Source organism: Branchiostoma lanceolatum, chromosome 15, assembly GCF_035083965.1.
Source record: "Branchiostoma lanceolatum isolate klBraLanc5 chromosome 15, klBraLanc5.hap2, whole genome shotgun sequence".
Taxonomy (NCBI): Eukaryota; Metazoa; Chordata; class Leptocardii; order Amphioxiformes; family Branchiostomatidae; genus Branchiostoma; species Branchiostoma lanceolatum.
Window position 1 is genome coordinate 11,750,708 of NC_089736.1, and position 25,075 is coordinate 11,775,782.

At 39.9% G+C, this 25,075-nt stretch overlaps 1 protein-coding gene across 1 annotated transcript; it reads left to right on the plus strand.

The window, feature by feature from the left end:
- Positions 1-1,522: 1,522 nt before the first annotated feature.
- Positions 1,523-24,502, plus strand: LOC136420683 (corticotropin-releasing factor receptor 1-like). Its single transcript, XM_066407756.1, has 11 exons — positions 1,523-1,652; positions 15,139-15,246; positions 16,019-16,113; positions 18,609-18,709; positions 19,272-19,401; positions 21,203-21,359; positions 21,668-21,798; positions 22,420-22,610; positions 23,227-23,362; positions 23,856-23,897; positions 24,328-24,502. Exons 1-11 carry the CDS (start codon positions 1,532-1,534, stop codon positions 24,490-24,492), a joined length of 1,377 nt encoding a protein of 458 aa, XP_066263853.1. The 5' UTR covers positions 1,523-1,531; the 3' UTR covers positions 24,493-24,502.
- Positions 24,503-25,075: the final 573 nt, after the last annotated feature.

Consider the following 25,075-nt stretch of genomic DNA (forward strand, 5'->3'; position numbering starts at 1 on the left):
AGAAGGTTAAGTACGGCTGATGGACCATGATGTATATCACCTAAGATCTTCATACTTCTGAACAAAGCTAAGATCATGAACTTGGAAACTGATTTCCTTGCAAGATGCGACGCCAAAATGACAACTTTAAGATAGGAGTGAAATGTAGCTATTCTATCGGTGATAAGAGTTAGGTGACGCTATATAGATATGCATCCCGTGAGCTCTCTAGAGTTTAACCAGCCAGAAGGGTGTCGAATCAGCCGGATGTAAATATCCATCTGAAATGCATTCTGCATCGTTAACGCTCCCAGCCCGTTTCTTATCTCACCAAACTTCTGTCGGTAAATGTTATTTAGTATCGCAAGTTGTCCTTTGTCATGTATGAAAGAAATATGAGCATGGCGACTTTGTATGATATTGGGAGATATGGACATTTCAATTCCGCAAAGGGCTCTTGAGATACACTGTTTTGATAAACTTATAGCATATTACAATTGATTTTAATGAAGATATTTTTCATGCACGTGTAACGTTTCTGCTACTTGAAACAAGTAATAGTAGAAAGACGGTAATCACATGAAAAGAAGTATCATGGATAAATTGGGAACTATTTAACGCTTTCGCGGAAGGATCTTGCTCTTAGACCAGGTGAAGTGACAAAGGCAGTGAGACGTTTCTGCACCTTCCTTCACTACGCGTCTACGATATCAGCAAGGTAGGAGAGCCTATTTTTTATTCCATGTGGGAAGTAAGTATCACTGTTTTTGTGGTTACTTGCGGAGGAAAATCGTAATGATGCATGTCGATCCATAGTCACATGGTAATGTTTTATACTTTAAAACCCTTTCTTACTCCTTTCTTTATGATGCATTGAGCGCAACTCACTTTCAGTCATAACGGAAATGATCTCAAGCTCTTGATAACGTTCTATGTCATATATTTACTAGCTTCTTTGTGAGCTCGAAAAATTGTTTTCGGCTTTTTCGACATAACATTTATCATCAAATGCTCATTATCCAAAGCAACGCACATTTCTATACTTTCCAAATCCTTCTTGAAAATTGATTTAAGCTTGAATATCAAGCATAGCCATTGTGATTGCAAAGATATTATGTTATGTAATGCAATGCAATGCAATGCAAAATCAATACATAGATGTGTGTATGCGCATATGCATATTTCGACGCGTGTGTATATACATATTGCAACAGGTCAGCAATTAGCAATATGAGCATCTTTTTGAATAACATTTCGATTCAAAGCGCGCTAAGGTAGTCTAATTTGACGAGAACGTTATAGGCATGAGGAAAACAGATCAACGAAATACGTGTGCATTGTCAATCAATCAATCAATTAATCAATCAATCAATCAATCAATCAATCAATCGATCAATTAATTAATTAATCAATCAACCACAAGCATTGTCATCCATGCCAAAATGTAATTGACAATATCCTTGCATTGAGGAGGTCTGCTTTTATTCATGATTCGTGAATTAGTTTCTGACTTGTCAAGTGTTGCATTGCACGCTAAAAGGTGATTGACACCATGGCGTTGTGGCATGTCAACATCAGCGATCTCAGCACGTTGAACGTGGACCTCGAAGATCTTCTCGCAATTTCGGATGGACTGGCGTGCCAAGAGAGATTCAAGAACAACTCCGATACAGGTAATCCCATAAAAGCTGTTTTAGCCCAGTGTGTTGTACTTACAACTCGTCTACGAAATTGCAAGTTGACATTGTAATCTTTTTTTTAAACTACGTTGAACGAGTAGAACGTTGAGAATTTGAAAGTTTTGATTCAACGAGAGAAGAGATGTCTTTCATTGCTCTGCATTGAAGAATCAGCTCAGTCAGATCAACAACGCTCTTTTGAATAGTAAGAACCAAAAAGGGCAAATAGCGGAACACCATGGCAGGCTAATCAGGTTCCACCCCGGAGGTGCCGCGACAATGTCAAACCTTGACACCTTGAAGAGCAACGAGATGCGCGACCTATAGCAGACTTCCGGCAACAAATTGGCTCCTTTGAACAACAACAAAAGTACGGAATGAAAATGTTGCTAGGAGAAGTCTTTGTGAAGCTACCTTGACTACCTTGGGGTCACATAGGTTATCTTTTCCCGGCATCTTGTTTCTTAGAAAATGGCTCTTCGGTGCAAAAATAGCAGCGTTAAGCGGCCATCATATTTAGACGTGCTAAGCGGATATTATATTTAGAAGTTCAAGGTAGTGAAAATGCAGAGTTTTGTCAGTTCTAAGGATTATTCAGTCCACTCATGTCCTCTTGTCATATTCTGCATGCAGAAATTGGTTGGTTCAATGACTAAATAATTGGTCTAAAGCTATATTGGCCCCTTGCCTTATGCACCGTGTAACTGTATGTACTAGCAAAGTTCGTAGTAGAAAAACAAGATTCACATTGAGAAAAAAAAAGATTCAAACGAGCTGTGAAACTTGTTTGTGGCCTCAGTGTAGTAAAAAACAAGATTCACGCTGAGAAAAAAATATTCAAACGAGCTGTGAAACTTGTTTGTGGCCTCAGTGTGATAAAAAACAAGATTCACGCTGAGAAAAAAATTCAAACGAGCTGTGAAACTTGTTTGTGGCTGTAGCAGCCCGCTGATTCGGTGTTTTGAAGTGGCATGTGGGAATTATGCATAATTCCAGCCGAACACAAATTGGCCCCCTGGGAATACGAAACAACACACCTCATTGCAAACATGTCACAAAATATGAATGGTGGGTGGGAATCATTTGCTGTGCCATTGCCTTCCATACATGTAGATATATTCGTAATACACTGTATTTTCTATGATACAGAACGCAGCCCACGTATTACCTGGACTTGACAGGTTAATGGCAGCCTAGTTTTATCAGCACCTACTTGAGCATGTACGAGTAAGTAAGGCGTAAAAACATCCGTGACTACGTGTATTTCGATTTGACTAAAAGCCGATTTGATTCAAGTCTCATTATGAACATCCCAAAAGGCATGCCAACGAGAGAGTCAGTCGATTATTTTCGAGTCCGTGTCTAATTTGAATGCAATACTGCAGTCAAGATGGGGAATAGGCTTTTAACTGATCTTGCGTCAGCGTGCATTAGAACTCTTTAATATGATGAATAAGATGAAAGAAACCCTGCTTCAGAGCTACCAACGTGTGAATGAGATGTCTGACAGCTGATTATTATTAGTCTCTACCAGACTTTAGGTATAGGTTGCTGGAAATAGTAGAAATTGGCAATTCGACTTAATGATACCCCATGCAGAGGAGTTAGCCAAAGTTACAGGAAACAACTCTGGCTGGCTAACTAACTCCTCTAGCGTATCATTCAAAGTACAACGTATTTGCCCACTTTCTGCTATCTTCACTTAGGGAGTCCGAAGTCCAGTAGAGACTATATAGATAATTATAAGGCACTATATTTTGTACGTTGCAAAAAAATCCCATGGCAGTAGTCATACGACATTTCGCAGTTTCTAATCAATGATTCCCGGATGAACGCTGCGTTTATTTATTTTATCCGTATATGTTTACTGAGTATTAGGCAGGAAGCGATTGCTTATTTGAAGCCTTCTACTCAACACATACAACAAAGAGACATAATGACATGCATAAATACAAAATGAATAAAAGGAAAATAACAGTAGACAGTACAAGTTGGTATCCATCATTAAATGAATCTGCCTGTACAATGGATGTAAGCATGAACTATATCGAGTATGTTACAGTTTTGTAAGTATGAGAGTGACGTGGAACCTCGTAACAGAAGAGAACATATTGAACTGTCGTTTATGTTTATTTGATGTATGGCCAATTTATGTACATGGTCTTTTCAAATCCATTATAAAAATCATCGGTCTGTTAGAAATCTTAGCTCTTTGGCGCTTCACAACGGATGTGAACTATCTAGAAACATTACGCTAATAACATTGTTGGCAACCCCCTAGTGCTTGAAGGCAATAGCCTCCGTTTTCTCACCGCACTAACGCCTTCAATCAAGTCAACACCCACTACTGCTTGACTACAGTGCCAGCACTATCGCGAAGAGCTTGTACTATTATGGGAACATCATACTGTGTCTAAGACTGAACGGCTAAGGTCGAGAAGCGTGGCTGCCTATCGAAGGAACATTCTGGAAATAAATGCACGTTTCAGGCTTCGTGCATGCAGCATGTGTATCTTAATCCAGCCTTTCCAGGCAAATGTGGCGAAAAGCTTATATGTCCTGTCATAAATATTCCGTGCAAACTTTCTTTTAGACGCCTTTGCAGAGACTTTGAATAATACAGGGTATCTTTCATGGTCATTTGAATAGATGTGAATTTATCATATTATTTGTCTTATAATGGTTCCCAATTGGACTATGTAAAATTTGTCTTCACTTCATTTACTTATCAATCTTTTATAGTTTTCGTTAAAACGTTGGGAATCGCAGATCTAGTTTCAGTCACTGACGAAATATTGTGGATGCTACCTGAAACGTCTGACCGTTTCTTTAATCTATCCAGTTGCTTGAGTAACTGCCACCTTGCGTATTTGTACACACATTATACACTATTACAAATGTGAAATAATTTAGGTCTCGCTCCATTTCTGGTGCTGCTAAAACCAAAGCTGCTGTCGCTGCAGAAAAGAAACATCTATTCCGCAAAGTTCAAGCTGCAAGTGCTCCCATTGCCAGGTCTTACCACATACGCTTTATGCATGCTGGTGTGTTACGCTGAAGGGCGGTTATACCGGCTACATAGATATAGATACAGATACATGATTCGCTATAGATGTTTCTGGTCCAGAGCACCTTCATTATCCGCCTCCAGAACAGAGTTTGGCGGGCCATAACAACCCTGAGACTTCTCCATCTTATTAAGAAGATATGGGATTTCACGACTGAATGCGCAAGGCGAGTAGCGTTGCGTTATAGACTTTTTAGTTGTTTCAATGTTAAAAAATACATGAACGGAGCTTGGTTGCATACATGTATAAAGTTACAGAAGGCAGTTTCATTCAGATTGCGTTATAAAAAAACTGTCGCAACAAAAGCATTTCTACAAAAACATCACATCTCTATTTCAGGATATGCTTGAAAATGTTTAATTGAATGGTTATGAACAGGAGTACTTTGTGGAGCTAAAAGTGTACAATTTTACTGTTGAAGAGGCTGCCAGGACACGTGTTACCGCGTGCCACTTCAATTGAAGTGAACTTAACCGCACATTGCAAGCTTCAAGTACACACGTGTCCTTAACGAGAACTTTCTTTTTTTTAACGAACTCGCTCAGTGCAAGGCCGTAGGGGGCCACTCATCGAAGAACTGAACTTAGTCTTACTGAAGCAGCATCTCTTCACCCTAGGCCAGAAACATCAATGCTCAAGACAAGCATGACTTCACTGACTCATTAGGAGAAGCAGGGGTTACGAAGGAAATTCCCTATCCCATTTAGACCGGAACGTTTTGAGCCACGCACACCGGGGCATGCCCCTACTCTTTTTCGAAAGATGTGGTGGGTCTTTTTTACGTGCTCAAGGTGTGGCTCTCCTCAAACACGGGGCCTCCATTTAACGTCCTATCCGAGGGACGTCCCGAGACAAAGCTAGGTACTCATTTACACCTGAGTGAAGTGAGGGATTTTGTGTTAAGTGCCTTTCCGAAGGGCACAACGTCGGGTGCATGTCCAGACATGTCTGGGGGCAAGCCGGAATTGAACTCGGGCCACGCTGTTTGACAGCCCTATGCTCTCACCATTACGCCACACCGACGCCATTCCGCTTTTATGCGGATTATGCTTGTACATGTGAGTATATGCCCAAAAGTGTACGGTAAATGGTCTTGAAAATGATCCGAGCACCTTACATACATTTAGCTACAACAGTCTTCGAAATGGTCCGGATACCTTATGTAAATTCGCTACTACAGTCTTCAGAAATGGTCCGGACACCTTATGTAAATTCGCTACTGCAGTCTTCAGAAATGGTCCGCACACCTTATGTAAATTCGCCACTGCAGTCTTCAGAAATGGTCCGCACACCTTATGTAAATTCGCTACTGCAGTCTTCAGAAATGGTGCGGACACATTATGTAAATTAACCACGGTAGCGAAACTGGATGAATATCTATTTGACCTTTCAAACAGACCAAGAAATTACTAGTGATGGTACATTTTTTCGACATCTGCTAACAGCAAAGTGACACTAGCTACAGTGCTAACATGAAAGACACAGATGTAAAGAGATGATTTTGTAATTATTTTTACAGCCCCAAAACGAATACCTTTGTGTAATGGGCAAAATGTCAGTAAACATGCTCACCTTTAAAGTACCGATCAAGGGAATGTGAACTAGGCTTCAGTGAGAGGCAAGAAATACACGAAGTAACAAGGTGAGAGAATAGCTCCTGCACTAATCACAAATTAGCTTCAAAGACCTACGGGATCTGAGCTAATCAAAAGAGTGCCATTTGCCAACAGCGTTGTCTAAGGCATGGCGTCAACTGCGTATCTAATTCTTTCATCACAACACACGCTTAAAGACATGGACCGTAAGGCTAGTAAATTCCATTAACCCGATTAGAGCCTACAGGAGTTCGCTACCCCCAGACCCCGGGAAAGACCACCCAAGAGATGCATGGAAAGATCAGATCGTGAAGGACACTGGGTTAAACATTCGGGAAGCAGAGGCTAGGGCAAAGGACAGGACTTCTTGGAGGATCCACATGGAAAGCAAGGGGCCAGTTTCTGGCCTGTGCACGTGAAGTATTAGAGTACCGATTGTTTTTACACGAACTAAAAGGTTGGCAGGTTGCTGAAATTCCCAATAGTTTCTCAAGTGATAGTTGAACTTTTAGAAAAAAAGTATGTTGCAACATAAGCAATGTAGTTCTGTTCAAGGTCTTAACTGATAATATTTATACTTTAATCACAAAAGTTACTTATTAGGCAAACCGCGGAACATCAACTTTTTCCTGCCTGCAAAGAGCAAGTCAATCAATAATGAATGTAAAACTTGACAGTAGGTTATACACCATGTTCTGGGTTCACTGTCTCTTAATGTAATAAGCCTTCGGGCATGACTTCACATTAAAGATAATTATTGTTGTGATAAATGAAGACGTCAACTGCATCTAGGCAGTCCACAGAACAGTGACATCGTTAATGTAGCATGTTCGTGACTGTCATTTAAAATTAAACGCTCTTAAAATGCGTGCAAATTTACACACTAGAACTAGAAGCCTCAAACAGAGCTTCCAAAAGCAATAAGTCGACGGATTCCTTAAACTTATGTACGAATGGATGGATGGATAAGTTGGTTGATAGATGGATGGATGGACCGATGGATTGATTGATAATGGATGAAAGAAAGCATTTATGCCATGATGATTCGATTAATGCCTATGCACATACATGTAGCTACGCATAAAAAATGCAAATATCTTCATCCATTTTGAACATGTATCTCCTCATTTATACTGATTATTCAATCTAGAATAATGTTCTGATGACTTTAAGACGTTATGTGGTGCATACATAATGTTATTATTAAGTGCCTAATTCAATCTAATTTTGCCCGATGGTAATAGTTCATGAAACGGTGCTCATTGTGGCATCCTTCATGTCATCTAGATAAGACATTTGGAAGGTCTTCATTAACCCAGGGTCTTTGAATGAAAGCTCATCTGTGTTGGTAGAGTATGTATTGTGAGGTTTTGAGTTTTGATCCAACACAAAATAAATTCATGGTGAGTTCCCTTCTTTTTGTTGGATCTTAGCTGAAAACTTCCATCCAGGGTCTTCATAATGGCCTCATGTGTCTACTTTGTAATGAATTATTCAACCATTATTCTTTATGTTATTCTACGCGCATGTCATGCGTATACATATAAGCATCCATAGGATTTTAAAATGTATACGGAGATTTCAGCTTTACATTGCTTGGTTTAATCGGAAATGCTGATCAGAACCCCATGAAATAGTAGGAAATGTCACTACCATAAAGATTTCAGCATTTTTTTTTCTCCATATTTTGGGCCCTAATATTGCTTTGGCTGCCTTTAAATATACACAATGGTTTAAATCGTTATCATTATGTTCTGTCACATTTTCAAACGTTTTACACATGTCTCAAGTCACGGAAACGCTTTCTAATATACATCCTTTTAATTAACAACGTGCTTTGGGCTGGCAGCATGTCCCTAGATGTTTGCGTCAACTTAAGTGCACTTAGAATAACATATGTACGTAATTGCAGAAAGAGCGCTAAACGCTACTCCTCTGCCATTTTCACCATCTGCAACACAACCAGGGACACTCATTCAATCTCGAATCCACGGACATCCTAAATCGTGAATCCCGCTGGTTTCGAACGGGGAGTTAGAGAAGCAACGCTTTAAAATCAGACACTTGGGATAATGCACTGCCCAACACCCCCCACCCCCGGACGAACCACATTTAGTTACTATAATAAAACAACAGAAGCTAATTGAACTATTAGCATACAACCTCGCCTTGAATTAACTTCCTTTGAAAACTACGTAAAGACATATTTATTCAGAGTTTTGGTATAAATCTTGTTTTCCAGTCCTATCGTTAGTCACTGACGAAAGACAGCGGATGCTGTCGACGTCAGAAATGTCTGTTTCAAAATTTTATCCAGTTGCTTGAGTAACTATTTTTGGCGTATCTTACTACCTGGATGTCTAACCTTCATCAACGTACGTATGGAATGTTTTGGCACGAGAAGCAAGTTGAACTATGGTATGAGTACCCTGAACACAGGGAGATTATTTCAACTAATTTTTTGTTACATAAAAGGTTAACACCAAGTCAAAAATATACTTCTGAGCTTGCACTTTGGAAGTAGAAATATTCAAAATAAAAATGCATTACATGTAGTGAACTTGAGTGCTAATGGAAAAACCAATAGCATGTCTCGTCATACTAACAAGTAAGAGTACTGTTACACAAGTTGCAATGCAGACGGGGTCTTAGCATCTCTTGTTGTATTCTTTTCACAAAAAGTGGTTATAGATGTATTGCTAATGGGAACATCTGTTATAAAGCTCAACAAGAAGGCTCTACTCGGAATGAATTATTTGTCGGTAGATTAACTGTAGTCTGCTTCCTCTCTTACACATTTGCAACGCAGCCTTCATGCCTTGCTTTCAGCAGAGTGGCTATGCTTCTTTGATGTTGTGTAGTCATTCAGACACATCAATGAAATGTGTGCAGTGCTCCCTTTGCCCTTACATACGTCAACGGCACGTCTGCAAATACTTGCAGAGAGTTGAGGGTCTCAAGTGGTTCCCACCACTACAGTAGAAGCTGTGGCAAAATGTGTTTTGGATGTGTGTCTGCGAATGGAATTAATGGCTTCACATTTTAAGATACAATTACGATACCAAAGAAAACTTTGCAATTTGTAGTGGATTGCTACGTAGTAGTAGTTGCTTGATACAATGTGGGTGTTGTAAATGTGTTCAACCTGGCGGTGAAGTGCTTTGAGTCGCACGTGAGTAGAATGTATGTCCTCAAAAGTACATGTTCAGCTGAACTCCAAATGGGCCAAGCGCAACCAACGCACAGATATCTATAGAACAACCCACAGAGCGAACAAACAATCTGCCATATAAAGTTAACTGTTCATAGCTTATCAAAACTACCACACGTCAAGCTTTGCTAAAGCCAAACAGTTGAAATGGATTTTCACAGTAGGCATTGTGTGAATGACAGATTACTATTCACAAGCTAGTGCATCGAATCATTTTTAACGACTTTAACTTCTGAAAATCTACGAAGTACAACGACTCTCTCTCTTGCACCTAAAACAGGAAGTGACTGTATAAGGGAAACAATGAAGTATAGAGAACATACCAACAATCTTTGGATTTATTAGAACTTCAATTATGTATCTTGTATCAAGTAAGTCATCTTGATTATACAATATATAGTCAAGTAAGTCATGTTGATTATACATTATATAGTCAAGTAATTCATCTTGATTATACATTATATAGTCAAGTAAGTCATGTTGATTATACATTATATAGTCAAGTAATTCATCTTGATTATACATTATATAGTCAAGTAAGTCATGTTGATTATACATTATATAGTCAAGTAATTCATCTTGATTATACATTTTATAGTCAAGTAAGTCATGTTGATTATACATTATATAGTCAAGTAATTCATCTTGATTATACATTATATAGTCAAGTAAGTCATGTTGATTATACATTATATAGTCAAGTAATTCATCTTGATTATACATTTTATAGTCAAGTAAGTCATGTTGATTATACATTATATAGTCAAGTAAGTCAACTTGATTATACATTATATAGTCAAGTAAGTCATGTTGATTATACATTATATAGTCAAGTAAGTCATCTTGATTATACATTATAAAGTCAAGTAAGTCATGTTGATTATACATTATGTAGTCAAGTAAGTCGTCTTGATTATACATTATATAGTCAAGTAAGTCATCTTGATTAAACATTATGTATTTTGTCTCAATGAAAAGCAGTCACCAGGTTGAATTGAGTTTTTCATAAACAAACAAACAAACAAACAAACAGGCAGCAAAACTATAAAACACACTTTCATCCTTTTCCTTGCAAGGCAATTAAGATGTTCTGGGAACTGTGAGTGGCAACATAAAGCAAAGTGAAGCCAGAGGTGAACGCCTAAGTACACGCATCCGTGATTTTAGAAAGCCGTGAAGGAAAGTGTTGCGGTAATATAGAGTGCTATGTATATTAGAGTGTATATCGTAGATGTTACATAAGGCTCCCATTCCACTAGATGCGTTACCCTTGACTTCATAATTGGATGGAGAATCATGCAAATGTGAAAGTATGACTGAAAAAGATAACAAAACATACGAAGCGTTAAAATATGTTTTTCTATCTATGAAATTCGTTGAGCGCTCTGTAATAAAGCAGCTATACAAGTAAAAGCATATGTACAACAACTGTCAAAAAGCAGCTATACGAATAAAAGCATATGTTGCCATATTGTTAATCCCTACATGGCTCCTGTCTTCTGAGTTCTAAGTTGATTTCCTGTTTGTATTTATATCTCCAGAGCTCTGATATAAGAACCATACCTAATGCCCAGTAATACGGTCTTTACGTACTATGATGTCCCCCCAGAGCGTGCAGAAATGTGTAGATCTACGGATCTAGAAGACATCATCATTGGTCACGGAAGGTCTGCGTGTATAGATACCGCCCAGACCTGCTCCCTCAGTATTCTCTCCGCTTCACCACTTTCCAGTCCTTCTCTGCAGAGGTCCTAACTACTACCATGTCTATTACTGTAAATGGCCGTGGCGGCCTTCAAAAGCAGTCTTTACCGAGGTTTAAAGGCTATTTAGAAGTGAAAGCGAGGAAACTATCGGTTAAAGTATTACGAGTGGTGCTGATTATCTGGGCGTCGTGGAGAGAGATGGCAACGCGTAGAGGGGATAACACGAGTACACCACATAGTTACGGTACGATAAACATCAAAGGCGAGCTAACGTACCCAAGAAAATTATCAACACAGAATATGAATAATCCCCTTTCGCTGTCCCTTCATGCATTCTGTTCATCAATGGATATCAGGTTTTTAAGTTTTCCAAAGTATTCATCAACCGTCTGTAGATAAAAGCCATAAGAACAGAGAAAAACAAGCGCTAGGTGATTTTCGTTGATAGATATTAGGAAGAATAGCTCCTCTAGCATAGCACAAGGGTTTATCACATCAAATCTCAGCTTCTGAACACACCATAGTAACTTTATGATGTTTTCGAGAGAAAAGCTTGTAGTGCATCAGTAGGTACGAGCAACGATTTACTTCAGTCATCATTCTCTCTCTCTCTTTCTCTCTCTCTCTCTCTCTTTCTCTCCCCTTTCTTTCTCTTTCTCTTTGTATACGCATGAGTGTGTCTATGAATTGTAATAATGGTACATTGAATCTAAAATTTTAAATCATCATATTTTGCATGTTGGCGTGATGTTTTATAACGTACATTTATCTAGCTGTCTGAGAGACCGATCATGACTTGTTAGTGTGACCATAGTTCAACTTAGTTTGTATTCTACGTAGCGCCCATAGTCACTATGAAAACTCCAGCGAGGAGCACTTACAGACACACATCCAACCTCTCAACCTTACAACAAAGGCAAAAGGATATCCTTAAATGGCACGCATTGCAAATGCAAACTCCAATACTTATTGCCAATACTCCCCCTACCTTTGGCCTAAGACGACCAATCTCGTATTTGAGCCATTGGATTTTCAGAGTCATAACCCGAAAACATTGCAAAGGCGTTCTTCGTCAAATGCTTTTAACGTTCTGTTGAAGGAGTCGCATCAACCATGACTGTGGGGCAAACCACGAGATCATCATGTCAACACAGTCCACCGCTTAAGCCCCACATTACAATGAAAGGAGCTCGAGGAGTAAATTCAATCTGCTAACACACCACTGTTCGTATTCAACGCGACAAGCTGTATCTCTAAGTGACTTATGGAGAATCTAAAAGCCAAATCCCTCTTGACCCAACAGTATGTAGTCTCCCTCGCCTTTTTTGCTGAAGGTGAATGGCACTTTGCTTCCGCCGAGTACTACATTAGTGTCTACATGCATGTCAACGATGCCGTAGTAATGCCACTTTAGCTAGTGTTGACCTTTGGAGAGGGGTCAATGGACGCTAGCAGCGTGGGATAATTGAGTCTAGTGTAGTTGTGCTTGTAATATTAGAAGTATATTTCGATCAATAGGACTGCAAACTTACTTCTTCAAGTTGGTAGTCAATAACATTGTCCTCAAATACCTTTCACACATGTGCCTATGGCATACCGAGAGGGCATTTCCGGCATTTCGCTTTATCAATGGATGCAATGTAAAGGATATCTGGATGCTTTTCTGACGATTAAAAATTTCAAAGGTCCAATATGGCTAAGTCAGTAGTACTGTTTTACATTGATTAGATTCTTGCAAATCGCTAACCTGTGACAAGGTAATCCAGCATTCTTTCTGCAATTCCTCATGAAACATGTGTGCTACAAACTTCACAAGGAGATCCGAATTTTTTCTACTTCAATATCTTAGTGAGTTTTTGCAGAATATAAAAGCCATGTCAAGAGAGGGGTGAATGGGCGTCAGTAGTGGGGTGTAATTGATTCTGGTGCTTGTAATACTAGAAGTGGACTTCGAGCAAGATGACCGCAATGTTAATTCTCCAAGTTGGTGGTCAATAACCTAATCCTCAAATCCGAGAGGGCATTTCCTGCACTTCGCTTCATCAAAGGATGCAATGTGAGGATATACGGATGCTTTTCTGGCATCCCAAATTGCAAGGGTTCAAATGGCTACGTCAGCAGTACTGAATTTCACATTGATAAGCTAATACATGTCAACGATACAGTAGTACCGCACGATGAGCTAGTGTTGGCCTACGTGTGGCATAACGGCAAGGTGTCTGGCCAGTGGTCCCCAGTACAAATCCCATGATGCCACTGATGTTGAGCCTTTGGAAAAGGCATTTTACTCGACTTTCCTCAATTATAAAAGTTGATTGCAGTGCCACGTAGTCATTGTCTGTCCAAAGGCAAAATTAAAATTAAAAAAAAAATTTGTATAACAAACTTCACAAGAAAGATCCGTGTGTTTTTCTACTGCAATACGTGGATGTGCAATATATGTGTACCGGAGATTTCGATACATTTTGTACCTTACCATTCTCATATCAGTTGCTGCTACTGTAAGTTCCGGAGAAGAGAGTTCTTATGATTTGATGTGGTTCCGTGTATCATATTTCTAGCCATAGGAAGGCTTTATTCTACGTGCTCATTAAAAATCGCATGAATATGTTATTGTCGATGGACAGCTGCGCTTGACGCAGTACATCCGCATAGTAACATGACATGTATTCTTACAAATTAGCTGTATGTGGATGTGTTGCAATGATTTTTTTCTGATATACTACTATTCCATGGGCTCATTATAAATGATATTGAGATACACTATGGACACAGCTGCGCTTGACGTTGTATGCCTGAATACTAGCATAACACATATATATGAAAGAAACACTATAGATATATTCTTATACATCAGCATCATTCTTATACACATTATTCTTACTCACATGTGGCTAAGTAACAGCCTATGGGTATTGTGAAGTATTGTAAGTGGCAATTACAATACTTTCCATTCGTAGAAAGTCTTCCCTAACTGCTGCTAACAATTTACAGCTTACAATATCAAATCCCCGGGACCTTGTTATCTCAGCGAAAGGGAGGTATTTCTGACGCACGAATCTGTAATGTCACGACGCCGTTTATGCATGCACAGTTTCGTGGAATGGAAAAGAGTTCCTTTCTCGGTATCAGTGGGATGATTTCGTTGAAAGCAGCCGAAACTTTGGCTTTTGCTCCTAGTTATCGATGACGCTTATCGACAAGCCTTCGTAACCCCTGCTTCTCCTAAAGGGTTAGTGAAGTCATGCTTGTCTCAAGCATTGATATTTCTGACCTAGGGTGAATAGGTGCTGCTACAGCAACAATTAGTTCAGCGTTTAGATGAGTGGCCCCCACCGCCTTGCATTGAGCAAGTTCGTTAAAAAAAGGCTACGTATTACTTTCCCATCTCTGTGTTACGCAATTTCCCCCGGGCTGTATTTGCGGACTTAGTCAGACATTTCATGGCCAGAATGCAAAATGAGTTTTCGAATTAACAACGTTTCTGTTAAACATTCAAGCTATAGTCTTATCTTCGTGGCATATGATGTCATACAAAGGAAGTATGTGGTCAATATATGTAATAAAATAGCGTACTCTATGTTGCAATTCATTATGAGTCGACAGATAGAACATTCCTTGTGTGTGTGTGGATAGTGTAATCAGTTATTCTCCTGTTGTTATCATCATAATCATTTTCAATGTTGTATGAGTAGCTTTGCTCATAAGATACAGATATTGTAAGACATGCTTTCCTAAATGTACGTTTTTAAAGAGAATAACCGAAACACTTTATGTGTTTTTCAGCTGTACACAACCGTCCCGTTTTCTATATATCCAGTGTTAATTTTTTGCATATCTTATTTATTCAAATTTACCACATTTGTGGAAGTATTGACATAATCTTTTATGTATTTCTAGGCCTAAGCTGTAACAGTACGTGGGACAGTATTTACTGCTGGCCAAGTATCCCTGCAGGACACACCATCTTCTTACCATGTCCACAACACAAGGGGTTCGACAGCTCAAGTAAGTAAGGCCATTTTGATTTCGGAAATCGGATACTAATGTCGTAGAATGCCAAACTAAATTCCAAAGTCAAAGAAGAAGATATGAAAGAACACAAAAATGAAGAATCTATTATCCGGTATATAATACTCTATGTGTTAAGTTTTGTACATCCTTGCGGACCACGTAGATTTCATACTTTTTTTGGTCAAACTTTTCTCTTCATTTGCATACTCGCATCAGTTTTGGGGTCCCCAGACGATGTCATCCATACATAATCAAATCAACATGGCCTACGGAATATTTCCTAATGAGAAGTACTATGTGTATATACAATGTGCCAACATACATTACTGTCATATCAGGTTTCCATTATTATCAGATTCGCAACTTTCCCATCTTGCATATCTCATTAACGCTGTACATATGATTGAATAGTTTAACTTTATATGAAAAATGTTTTATGTCAACAAGTTGATCTGATTTAATCTCCAAGCAGATCTACACGGTGCCAAAATCGTGTAAGCTAGCCAGAGAAGCTCCAGTCACGCACCGTAGGTGGGGAGGAGCCTCTCTGGGTAGCTTATACGATTTTGGCACCGTGTAGATCTGCTTGGAGATTAGATCTAATTGTGTGACAGTAGTTGTGCTTGGGTATAATTTGTGGTCATTTCTTCAATTCAGGGTTCCCTTGGAAATCAGTTACGTTGTTAACTGAAGGGACAACCCTAAAGATTAATAGATAAATGAAGGGTACTATTAAGCAGACACACATGATGTACTATCTCGTTAGAGATTCTAGCGCATCGGACATGCGACGAAGACGGAGAATGGCACATGGGCAACTGGACAAACTACACGGCCTGTCTGCAGTACCCGATCAAACCGGTAAGGCAACCTAGTAGTGGGGGGGGGGGTCTTATCCTGGGCAAGGCGGTTTAAAGAAGGCATTCTCCTTAAACCTCCTTGACCTCCTTGAGTACAGAGCGAAAAATCACATCTCACAAAATGTGAGCCGTACTGTAATCTTTGCATTAACTCTCCAAAGCGTTCACCAAGCTTGCAAGACCTTTACAAACTAGGAACCATCCAATGCACCTACGTCAGTCACTCAAACAGTTAGATACAGCCATACTGGATAAACAAGCTCCCACTATCTCTCTTTTATAATTGAATGTCAGTTCTGTATACTGTGGCGACGACAGTCTATGCGATAACATGTCTGGCTAGATTTGTTTATGAATCCTGACAGAAAATCGTCATTCATCAAGTGTGTAGTCTCTAGTATGAAATTGAACATTTATTGAATTATCGTTGTAGCAGAAGCAGTCATAAGCGTTAAATGAACATGCCTATCTTTAGAATGGACCAGGAAAGTACGTGGCTTGGCTTTCAAAGTTTCATTTTTCATAAACTGGCTTTGCCGCAGGATGCTGCGATTCTGCTGGCCGTGAGAGACATCTACGTCTATGAGATAACATATCTGGCTAGATTTGTTTATGAATCCTGACATTAAATCGTCCCCTTCCAAGTGTGTAGTCTCTAGTATGAAATTGAACATTGAATAACCGCTGTAGCAAAAGTAATCATAAGCGTCAAATGAACATGCCTATCTTTAGAATGGACCAGGCAAGTACGTGGCTTGGCTTTCAAAGTTTCATTTTTCATAAACTGACTTTGCTGCAAGATGCTGGTTCTACTGGTTGTGAGAGATATCTACGTCTATGAGATAAGTAGATGTGTTTATGAATCCTGACAAAGAATCGTCCTCGATCAAGTGTGTAGTTTCTGGAGTAGACTCCAGTATTAAATTGAACATTAGATAACCGTTGTAGCAATCATAAGCGTTAAATGAACATGTCTATCTTTGGAGTGGGCCAGACATGTACGTGAGTTATAGTGTAGCCTGAGTGTCATCCTATTTGGTTCCAGGCTCTACCTTCACCTTGCTCAATGACACAGTATACCTAGATACTAGCATAACATGTATAAAAGAAACCCTATAAAAGTCAGGCTACGTGACTTGGCTTTCAATATAATTAAAGTTTCATCTTTCGAAACTGACTTTCTCCTGGCTGTGACAAACTGGATTTCTGGAAATTTGTTTTGGTGAAGGTAGATCCTTGCTTTGTGAAGGTAGAGCCTGGAACTAAACAGGATGACACTAAAGCTACGTGACTTGGTTGTCAAAAATAAAGTTTCATCTTTCGAAACTGACATTCTCCTGGCTTTGACAAACTGGATTTCTGGAAATTTGTTTGGTGAATGTAGAGCCTTGTTTAGTGAAGGTAGAGCCTGGAACTAAACAGGATGACAATCAGGCTACGTGACTTGGCTTTCAAAAATAAAATTTCATCTTTTGAAACTGACTTTCTCCTGGCTGTGACAAACTGGATTTTTGGAAATTTGTTTGGTGAAGGTAGAGCCTTGTTTAGTGAAGGTAGAGCCTGGAACTAAACAGGATGACAATCAGGCTACGTGACTTGGCTTTCAAAAATAAAGTTTCATATTTAGAAACTGACTTTCTCCTGGCTGTGACAAACTGGATTTCTGGAAATTTGTTTGGTGAAGGTAGAGCCTTGTTTAGTGAAGGTAGAGCCTGGAACTAAACAGGATGACACTCAGGCTACGTGACATGGCTTTCAAAAATAAAATTTCATCTTTCGTAAGCTGACTTTGCCGCAGGATGCTGTGATTCTCCTTGCTGTGAGAGATGTCTACGTCTATGAGATAACATTTCTGGAAATTTGTTTGGTGAAAGTAGAGCTTTGCTTTGTGAAGGTAGAGCCTGGAACTAAACAGGATGACACTAAGGCTACGTGACTTGGCTTTCAAGTTTCATCTTTTGTAAACTGGCTTTGCTGCAGGATGCTGCGAGTCCACTGACTGTGAGAGACATCCACGTCTATTTCTGGCTAGATTTGTTGATGAATCCTGACATTTAATCCTCCTCCATCAAGTGTGTAGTCTCTAGTTTTAAACTGAACATTAAATAACCGTTGTAGCAAAAGCAATCATAAGCGTTAAGTGAACATGTCTTTCTTTAGAATTGACCAGGCAAGTACGTGGCTTGGCTTTCACCTTTCATAAACTGACTTTGCTGCAATATGCTGTGATTCTGCTTGTTGTGAGACATATCTACCTCCATGAGATAACATATCTGGCTAGATTTGATTATGAATCCTGACAAAACTTCGTCCTTGATCAAGTGTGTAGTTTCTGGAGTAGATTTTAGTATTAAATTGAACACTAAATAACCGTTGTAACAAAAGCAATTAAGCGTTAAATGAACATTGCTATCTTTGGAATGGACCAGGCAAGTACTTGACTTGACTTTGAAAACAAATCAAAGTTTCATCTTTCGTAAACTGACTTTGCCGCAGGATGCTGCGATTCTGCTGGCGGTGAGAGACATCTACGTGGTAGGGTCCAGTCTCTCTTTGCTGACTCTGTGTGTCACTCTCTTCATCTTCTGCTATTTTCGGTGAGATGAAGTTTACCTCTTGTGTTCAGCGTTGTGATGGAGACGGTATTTCTTGTCAAATGCGATAAAATTCCCGGCCCTACAGATATCAATTAAATTCCCATATAATGTCTTCCAAAACATTCCGCCTTGTCATATACTATTTGTCGATTAGTTTTCCGAAATGTTTCAGTTTGATTATATTGCTTTCCATTAGTGGATGGCACCAACTCTCTAGTGGGGGTTGGAGGATGTTTTTATGTTGTTTTGTTGTAAAACCTCTATAATAGGGACAAAATTTTGTTGTGTTGCCCGCGAGATCCTTACCGAATAACAAAAAAAGACGTTGTGTTTGGTATTCGCCTATCGTTTCTTGTGATGCATTCGTGTACCGATGACATTTGCGATGCTTCTGAAAATAGCAACATTTATAAGAACTAAGTAAGATAATCCTCTATGCATTATAGTGGTGTTGACGTTGAGAACATATTTTGCCGATTCAATTAGGTTGAGAATATCAAAATGTCAGTCTAGGGTTCACTGTGAAATGGAAGTATTTGCTACTAATGAATTATCTTTACAGGAGATTACAGTGTGACCGCATCAGAATACACAAGCACTTCGTGTTGTCACTCATCCTGAGAGCCATCATCCTCATCGTTCTGCTGCAACCGTTTCTCGACATATCCGGCAGCTATGAATACATGAATGAGGTTCCGTATTAACTCCATAACATCTGTTTTCGAGCTGCGCGACGTTTGACATTTTGTCGCGTCTAATTACTTTATCACGCCCACTCTAAGGCGCGGTAGGGTAGCCACAAGGCTTGCTTTCAAATCTTATCATGTCTTTCAAGTCTAATCCAGCAGCAAAAAGCATATATAGAATGCAATTTACAGAGATCAGAAACGCACGCATACCCCTGTGGCTGTTTTTAACGTATCTTGTAAACCAAAAGGACTTGCGTTCACACGAAGATGTTTGATAATTATTCCCTAGTACGCAAATATAATGGTATTAGAGCGATCGTTCGAGGAAAATTTACATGCATTTTCTACACGGCAATCGCAGACTAGGCCCTTACTAGCGATAAGAAGTATTTTTATAGATGTATCTAATAAGCATGGTAAAAGTGCTAAATGGCCTAGTTTTATCATAAGATACTTGAAGTTGTCGCTACGTTTTTTGAGGGGTCTTACTTAACACACTAAGAAACTTTGCCCGCACACAGTTCTAATTTGTTTTTTGTTACTTTTAGTAAGACTTTTCTTGAAAATACTGATGAAATGTAATTCCTGGTCCTCTAGTAGACATTGATTGTGACATATCTATTTGTCATTAATTCCGTCATATCTATTTTTTCTAACATTAAGTCCGTCATATCTATTTGTTATTCTTGTATTGTTTCATATAATAGATATGACTTATATTTACTTTGTACTTGATTTGTTTTCCAAAATTCTCATTCTCACACACACATTTGGACGGGGTGAGATAACAGGTCCTAGGTAGTATCGCCTTTTAAGTTGAAGTATATGCTTTCACCTTTTGTATAGTTTCGTACCTTTGTATCCGTAGTACATGTCTCGTATCAGTTCTTGTACTCTGTTTCTTTTATCTTGCTATTTTTTGGTGAAATGCAATAAAACGTTTTTAGAACACTTTTTTTCTTCTTTTCATGGTTTTGTCCATGTACTTTATTTCAAACTATTTACAGAATGTACATTTTGTATATACATACATGCGTAATTAAGTGTATCAAATCTACCCATTTACTTTCTGCTTTTGTGTGCGACAAATTGTGTTCTATGTTTAGTACGTTTTTAGAACACTTCATAAACTTTGCCCTCCCAGCCGGTGGTATGCCGAGGTCTGGTTGTTCTACTGCAGTACTTTTGTGCGTGACAAAATGTGTTCTATGTTAAGTACGTTTTTAGAACACTTTATAAACTTTGCCCTCCCAGCCGGTGGTATGCCGAGGTCTGGTTGTTCTACTGCAGTACTTTTGTGCGTGACAAAATGTGTTCTATGTTAAGTACGTTTTTAGAACACTTCATAAACTTTGCCCTCCCAGCCGGTGGTATGCCGAGGTCTGGTTGTTCTACTGCAGTACTTTTGTGCGTGACAAAATGTGTTCTATGTTAAGTACGTTTTTAGAACACTTTATAAACTTTGCCCTCCCAGCCGGTGGTATGCCGAGGTCTGGTTGTTCTACTGCAGTACTTTTGTGCGTGACAAAATGTGTTCTATGTTAAGTACGTTTTTAGAACACTTCATAAACTTTGCCCTCCCATCCGGTGGTATGCCGAGGTCTGGTTGTTCTACTGCAGTACTTTTGTGCGTGACAAAATGTGTTCTATGTTAAGTACGTTTTTAGAACACTTCATAAACTTTGCCCTCCCAGCCGATGGTATGCCTAGGTCTGGTTGTTCTACTGCAGTACTTTTGTGCGTGACAAAATGTGTTCTATGTTAAGTACGTTTTTAGAACACTTTATAAACTTTGCCCTCCCAGCCGGTGGTATGCCGAGGTCTGGTTGTTCTGCTGCAGTACTTCAGCCTGACGAACATCTTCTGGATGCTGATTGAAGGGCTGTTTCTGTACGTCCGCTGCGTGGTCGCCGTGATGAGACACATCTCCAGCCTCACGGTCTTCTACGTCATCGGATGGGGTGAGGAATACCTAACGTTACCATTCCCTAACTGTTCTTTATTGGTCAGATATTACCCGCGCAATGGCAGTCAGTGCTGAATTGCTGCAGGATTTACAATCACATTTGCAGGGTTTACAATCACATAATACACAACAGATTCATATTTGCTCCACACTTGCACTTTGTGGAACTGTCGCAAGGGTCTGGGCGGCTGCCATTCGGCGCGAGCGGGTGACCTCAATACGACCTTCCCCAACGATAGAGTAGACACAATGATTATAGTTTTTCAGTAGTTAAGAATGATCCTAACAGACCTGTTGTTTCAGGCGCCCCTGTGATGTTTGTTGTGGCCTGGACGATTGTTATGACTCTGTACGACACGGAATCCTGCTGGCACCACTATGGCCGCCTGCCGTATGTTTGGATCGTCTCTGGACCAATCGTCGCCGCTCTTCTGGTAAAACATAATTGATGACGCCATGTTGATAATGAGATGCTCAGTACAACTTGTGCTTCTCTACCCATTTACTTGCTAAAGTAAATACTAAAACGGTTAGATAACACGTGCATACCAAAAGATAGACACATATCTAACCAACAGTCCCTTTACTAATATCTTATCATTTGAAATAATGAACATGTGTGTAGTACTTCGGTGTTTTCCTAGATCCTACCGGCAATATAAATTGCCCATACTATAGTGTATAGACAATTGTTTCATAAATTGAATTCAAGAGAAGTATTATATGCCTGACTCAAAATCAATCAATGGAAACTATGGGGCCCAAACCTACAAGACTCGCCTTCTCAAGAGCTATGCACCCTCAAAACCATAACCATAGCATGTCAAGAACACGAGATACCAAACCCGACAGTTCGGATGCAGCACCATAGGAAGCCGCTATGGGGCCCAAAATCTCATTTCGACGTCTCATTAAGACCTACCTACATGTTAAATATCAAGACAATCCATAAAGGCAGTCTAGTGCGGACAGAAATGATCCCCACAAACACATAGCAAGTCATTACAACACGGAAATTAATGTAGTTAAATCAACATTCCACCCTCCCCTCGTAGGTCAACCTCTACTTCCTGTTCCACATCTTGGCTGTTCTTGTGACGAAGATCAAGGACGACCAGAAGACCACCCACGCCACCGAGCCGTGGTACGAGCTGACACTGGGCTTCAAACTGGACATGAAGGACGCAGCGTCCAACATGGCAGCTGCTGCCGTCCCCAAGAAACCTGGAGAACTAGAGAGAATAAGGTCAGTTTTGTCAATCATCACTTATTAATATATGTTTAGGACCGCATCTGTAAGCAGCGACACCTATCGCTACAGTATATTCAGAATTGCCCTCAACATGGCGGCTGCTGCCGTCCCCAAGAAACCTGGAGAATTAGAGAGAATAAGGTCAGTTTTGGTAATCATCACTTAATGATTTACGCTTGGGACCGCATATGCAAGCAGCGACACCTATCGCTGCAGTACAATGTGAACTAGTCAGATCCAACATGGCGGCTGCTACCGTCCTGAAGAAACCGGGAGAGCTAGAGAGAATAAGGTCAGCTTTGCCAAAATAGTCATAAAACTGGCAAATTTCCAACTCTTCTTGGGCCATACTCTGCAATTTAAATACGTTATATGAAATGTTTGAAGATATATCTAAACTCCCCATTTCGTGGTTAATGACGATTACAGGAATACTCTGTGGGCCTTGATCATGCATAACACTGGCAGATTTCCAGCTCTTCTAGAGCCATAGATGCAACACTGTGTCAAAAATTTAACTTGCTACTGAGTCTGTGCAACTTAAATACTTAGTATGTAATGTTTGAAAAGATATCTGAACTGCCCTTTTCGCGGTTGATGATGATTACAGGAAAGCCCTGCGGGCCCTGTTCGTGCTGCTGCCGCTGCTTGGTCTGACGAACCTGCTGTTCTTCGTCGATCCGCAAGATGACGGTGTTGGCCAGCACATCTTCCAAATCTTCAACGCACTCTTGCAGTCAACGCAGGTTCATATACTTTACATAAAAGCTTGATTTTGTTCACGCGTACAGTGTCATTCGTTTTCCAAAGGTGTTCTATTTGTACTTTTGAATTATACAACAATATCTGATCGAAAATGTATTATATATGAATGTCGTGTATTTGGTCAAGTGAGGTCATGTAGTGCACTTAGACCTAAGAGTGCAAACTGTACTACCGTGTTATGTGCTGGACTGTGATTGGTTAAGCCACCAGGGCACTTTGCACCTGGTCTTTATAAGACAGGACACACTGTACTTGGCTCATTCGAGCCTTATACCATCGAGAAAGCCACACCAAGGCGAAACTAGTCTGGATGTGGGCTTGAATAAAGTTCTAAACTATTCTAGATCTAAGTTATGAGGGACTATGCGGCTATAGCGTCTTTTCTGAAGATACGGCGTGAGTGTGTACGGTTGGCTTAGGGTTGCCCACTTCTACTGCATATATGAATGTCGTATATTATGTTTTTATTTCCAGGGTCTGGTCGTATCTATAATCTACTGTTTCACAAACGACGAGGTAGGCCTACATTTTCATTCTTATTACTGTTGAGTCAAGCAGGAAATAGTTTCGTCCGTCCTCCTATGCTAACAAAGTTACCTAGTGCATTACAGACGTTTGACTCTTACTGACGCTTAAGTTAGGGATACTGGAATAGAATTTGAGAACTTAGAAAAAGTAATGCTATGTGTGGAGTGAAAGATGTGCTTAGTCTAGTTTGCTCGCGGCTAACATAGCTCGATACATAATGATGATAACTACTGGTCCATTTGCAGAAGTTATGATAGTGCCATTCAATATAATTAGACAACGGACTAAAATTGAAATTAAGGATGGTATTGTGAAGGGCAGCCTGTCATTGTACTTCAATATAATAAAACGTAGACGGACGAAAATTGAATTTAAGGATACATTATTGCATTAAAATGTGCTTTCGTAATATCCCTAGGTGAGATCAGTCATCAGAGATCGGATGAATCGTCAGAAGCCGCCATTGGTCAACAAAACTGTTCTCTCAGCCAATGGCTACCATCGACGGAGCGCTCCGTCAACCACCTGCACCACCAGCCGGGACCCGGATGTCCGTATACAGCGCAGTGAAAGCGTGGTTTAACTCCTTATAAGGTAGTCACGGTTGCTACCACGCATGTGCAGTGTCAAAGGTGAAGGCCCCCGAGACGTAAACAAAACCCGGCGGGGCGTTGTTATGCAAATCGAGACAATGTCGAGACAAGAACTGTTTACAAGCCGGGGGACTTCACCTTTGACACTGCACATGCGTAGTAGCAACTGTAAACTAGCTTATAGTCAGAAATTGATACGAGTACTCTCCGAAATGCAAGCAGAGGTTCGGCTCTGGCTGGGTTTTGACATGTTTTCGGGCTTTTTGTCGGGATTTTTATTTTGTCCCATTTTCTTTATGTCACCAAGCCAAGCATTGATAAAGAAAACGGTAGAAAGCCCGACAAAAACGCCTTAATCACGTCAAACACCAGTCGGAGTCGAACCTCTGCTTGTAGAGTACGCAATGTAGGTACAAGGGCGAGTCAGAAAGAAGTATGATAGTAGGATCATTTTTTGTATGAAATGAATCAAAATTTCAAATGATATCATTCAAAACTGAACATGCTATGATACTACTTTCTTATTTTCTGGGGCGCTAGCGACTCTGCTACCGGTACACCGACTCTGCTTTT

What these genes read in the sequence shown, in the direction of transcription:
- LOC136420683 (XM_066407756.1), top strand. Translation starts at nt 1,532, where the DNA reads ATGGCGTTGTGGCATGTCAACATCAGCGATCTCAGCACGTTGAACGTG. An exon ending in TTCATCTTCTGCTATTTTCG is followed by an intron (nt 18,710 to 19,271) that starts GTGAGATGAAGT and finishes TTATCTTTACAG; the next exon opens with GAGATTACAGTGTGACCGCA. An exon ending in CACTCTTGCAGTCAACGCAG is followed by an intron (nt 23,363 to 23,855) that starts GTTCATATACTT and finishes TTTTATTTCCAG; the next exon opens with GGTCTGGTCGTATCTATAAT.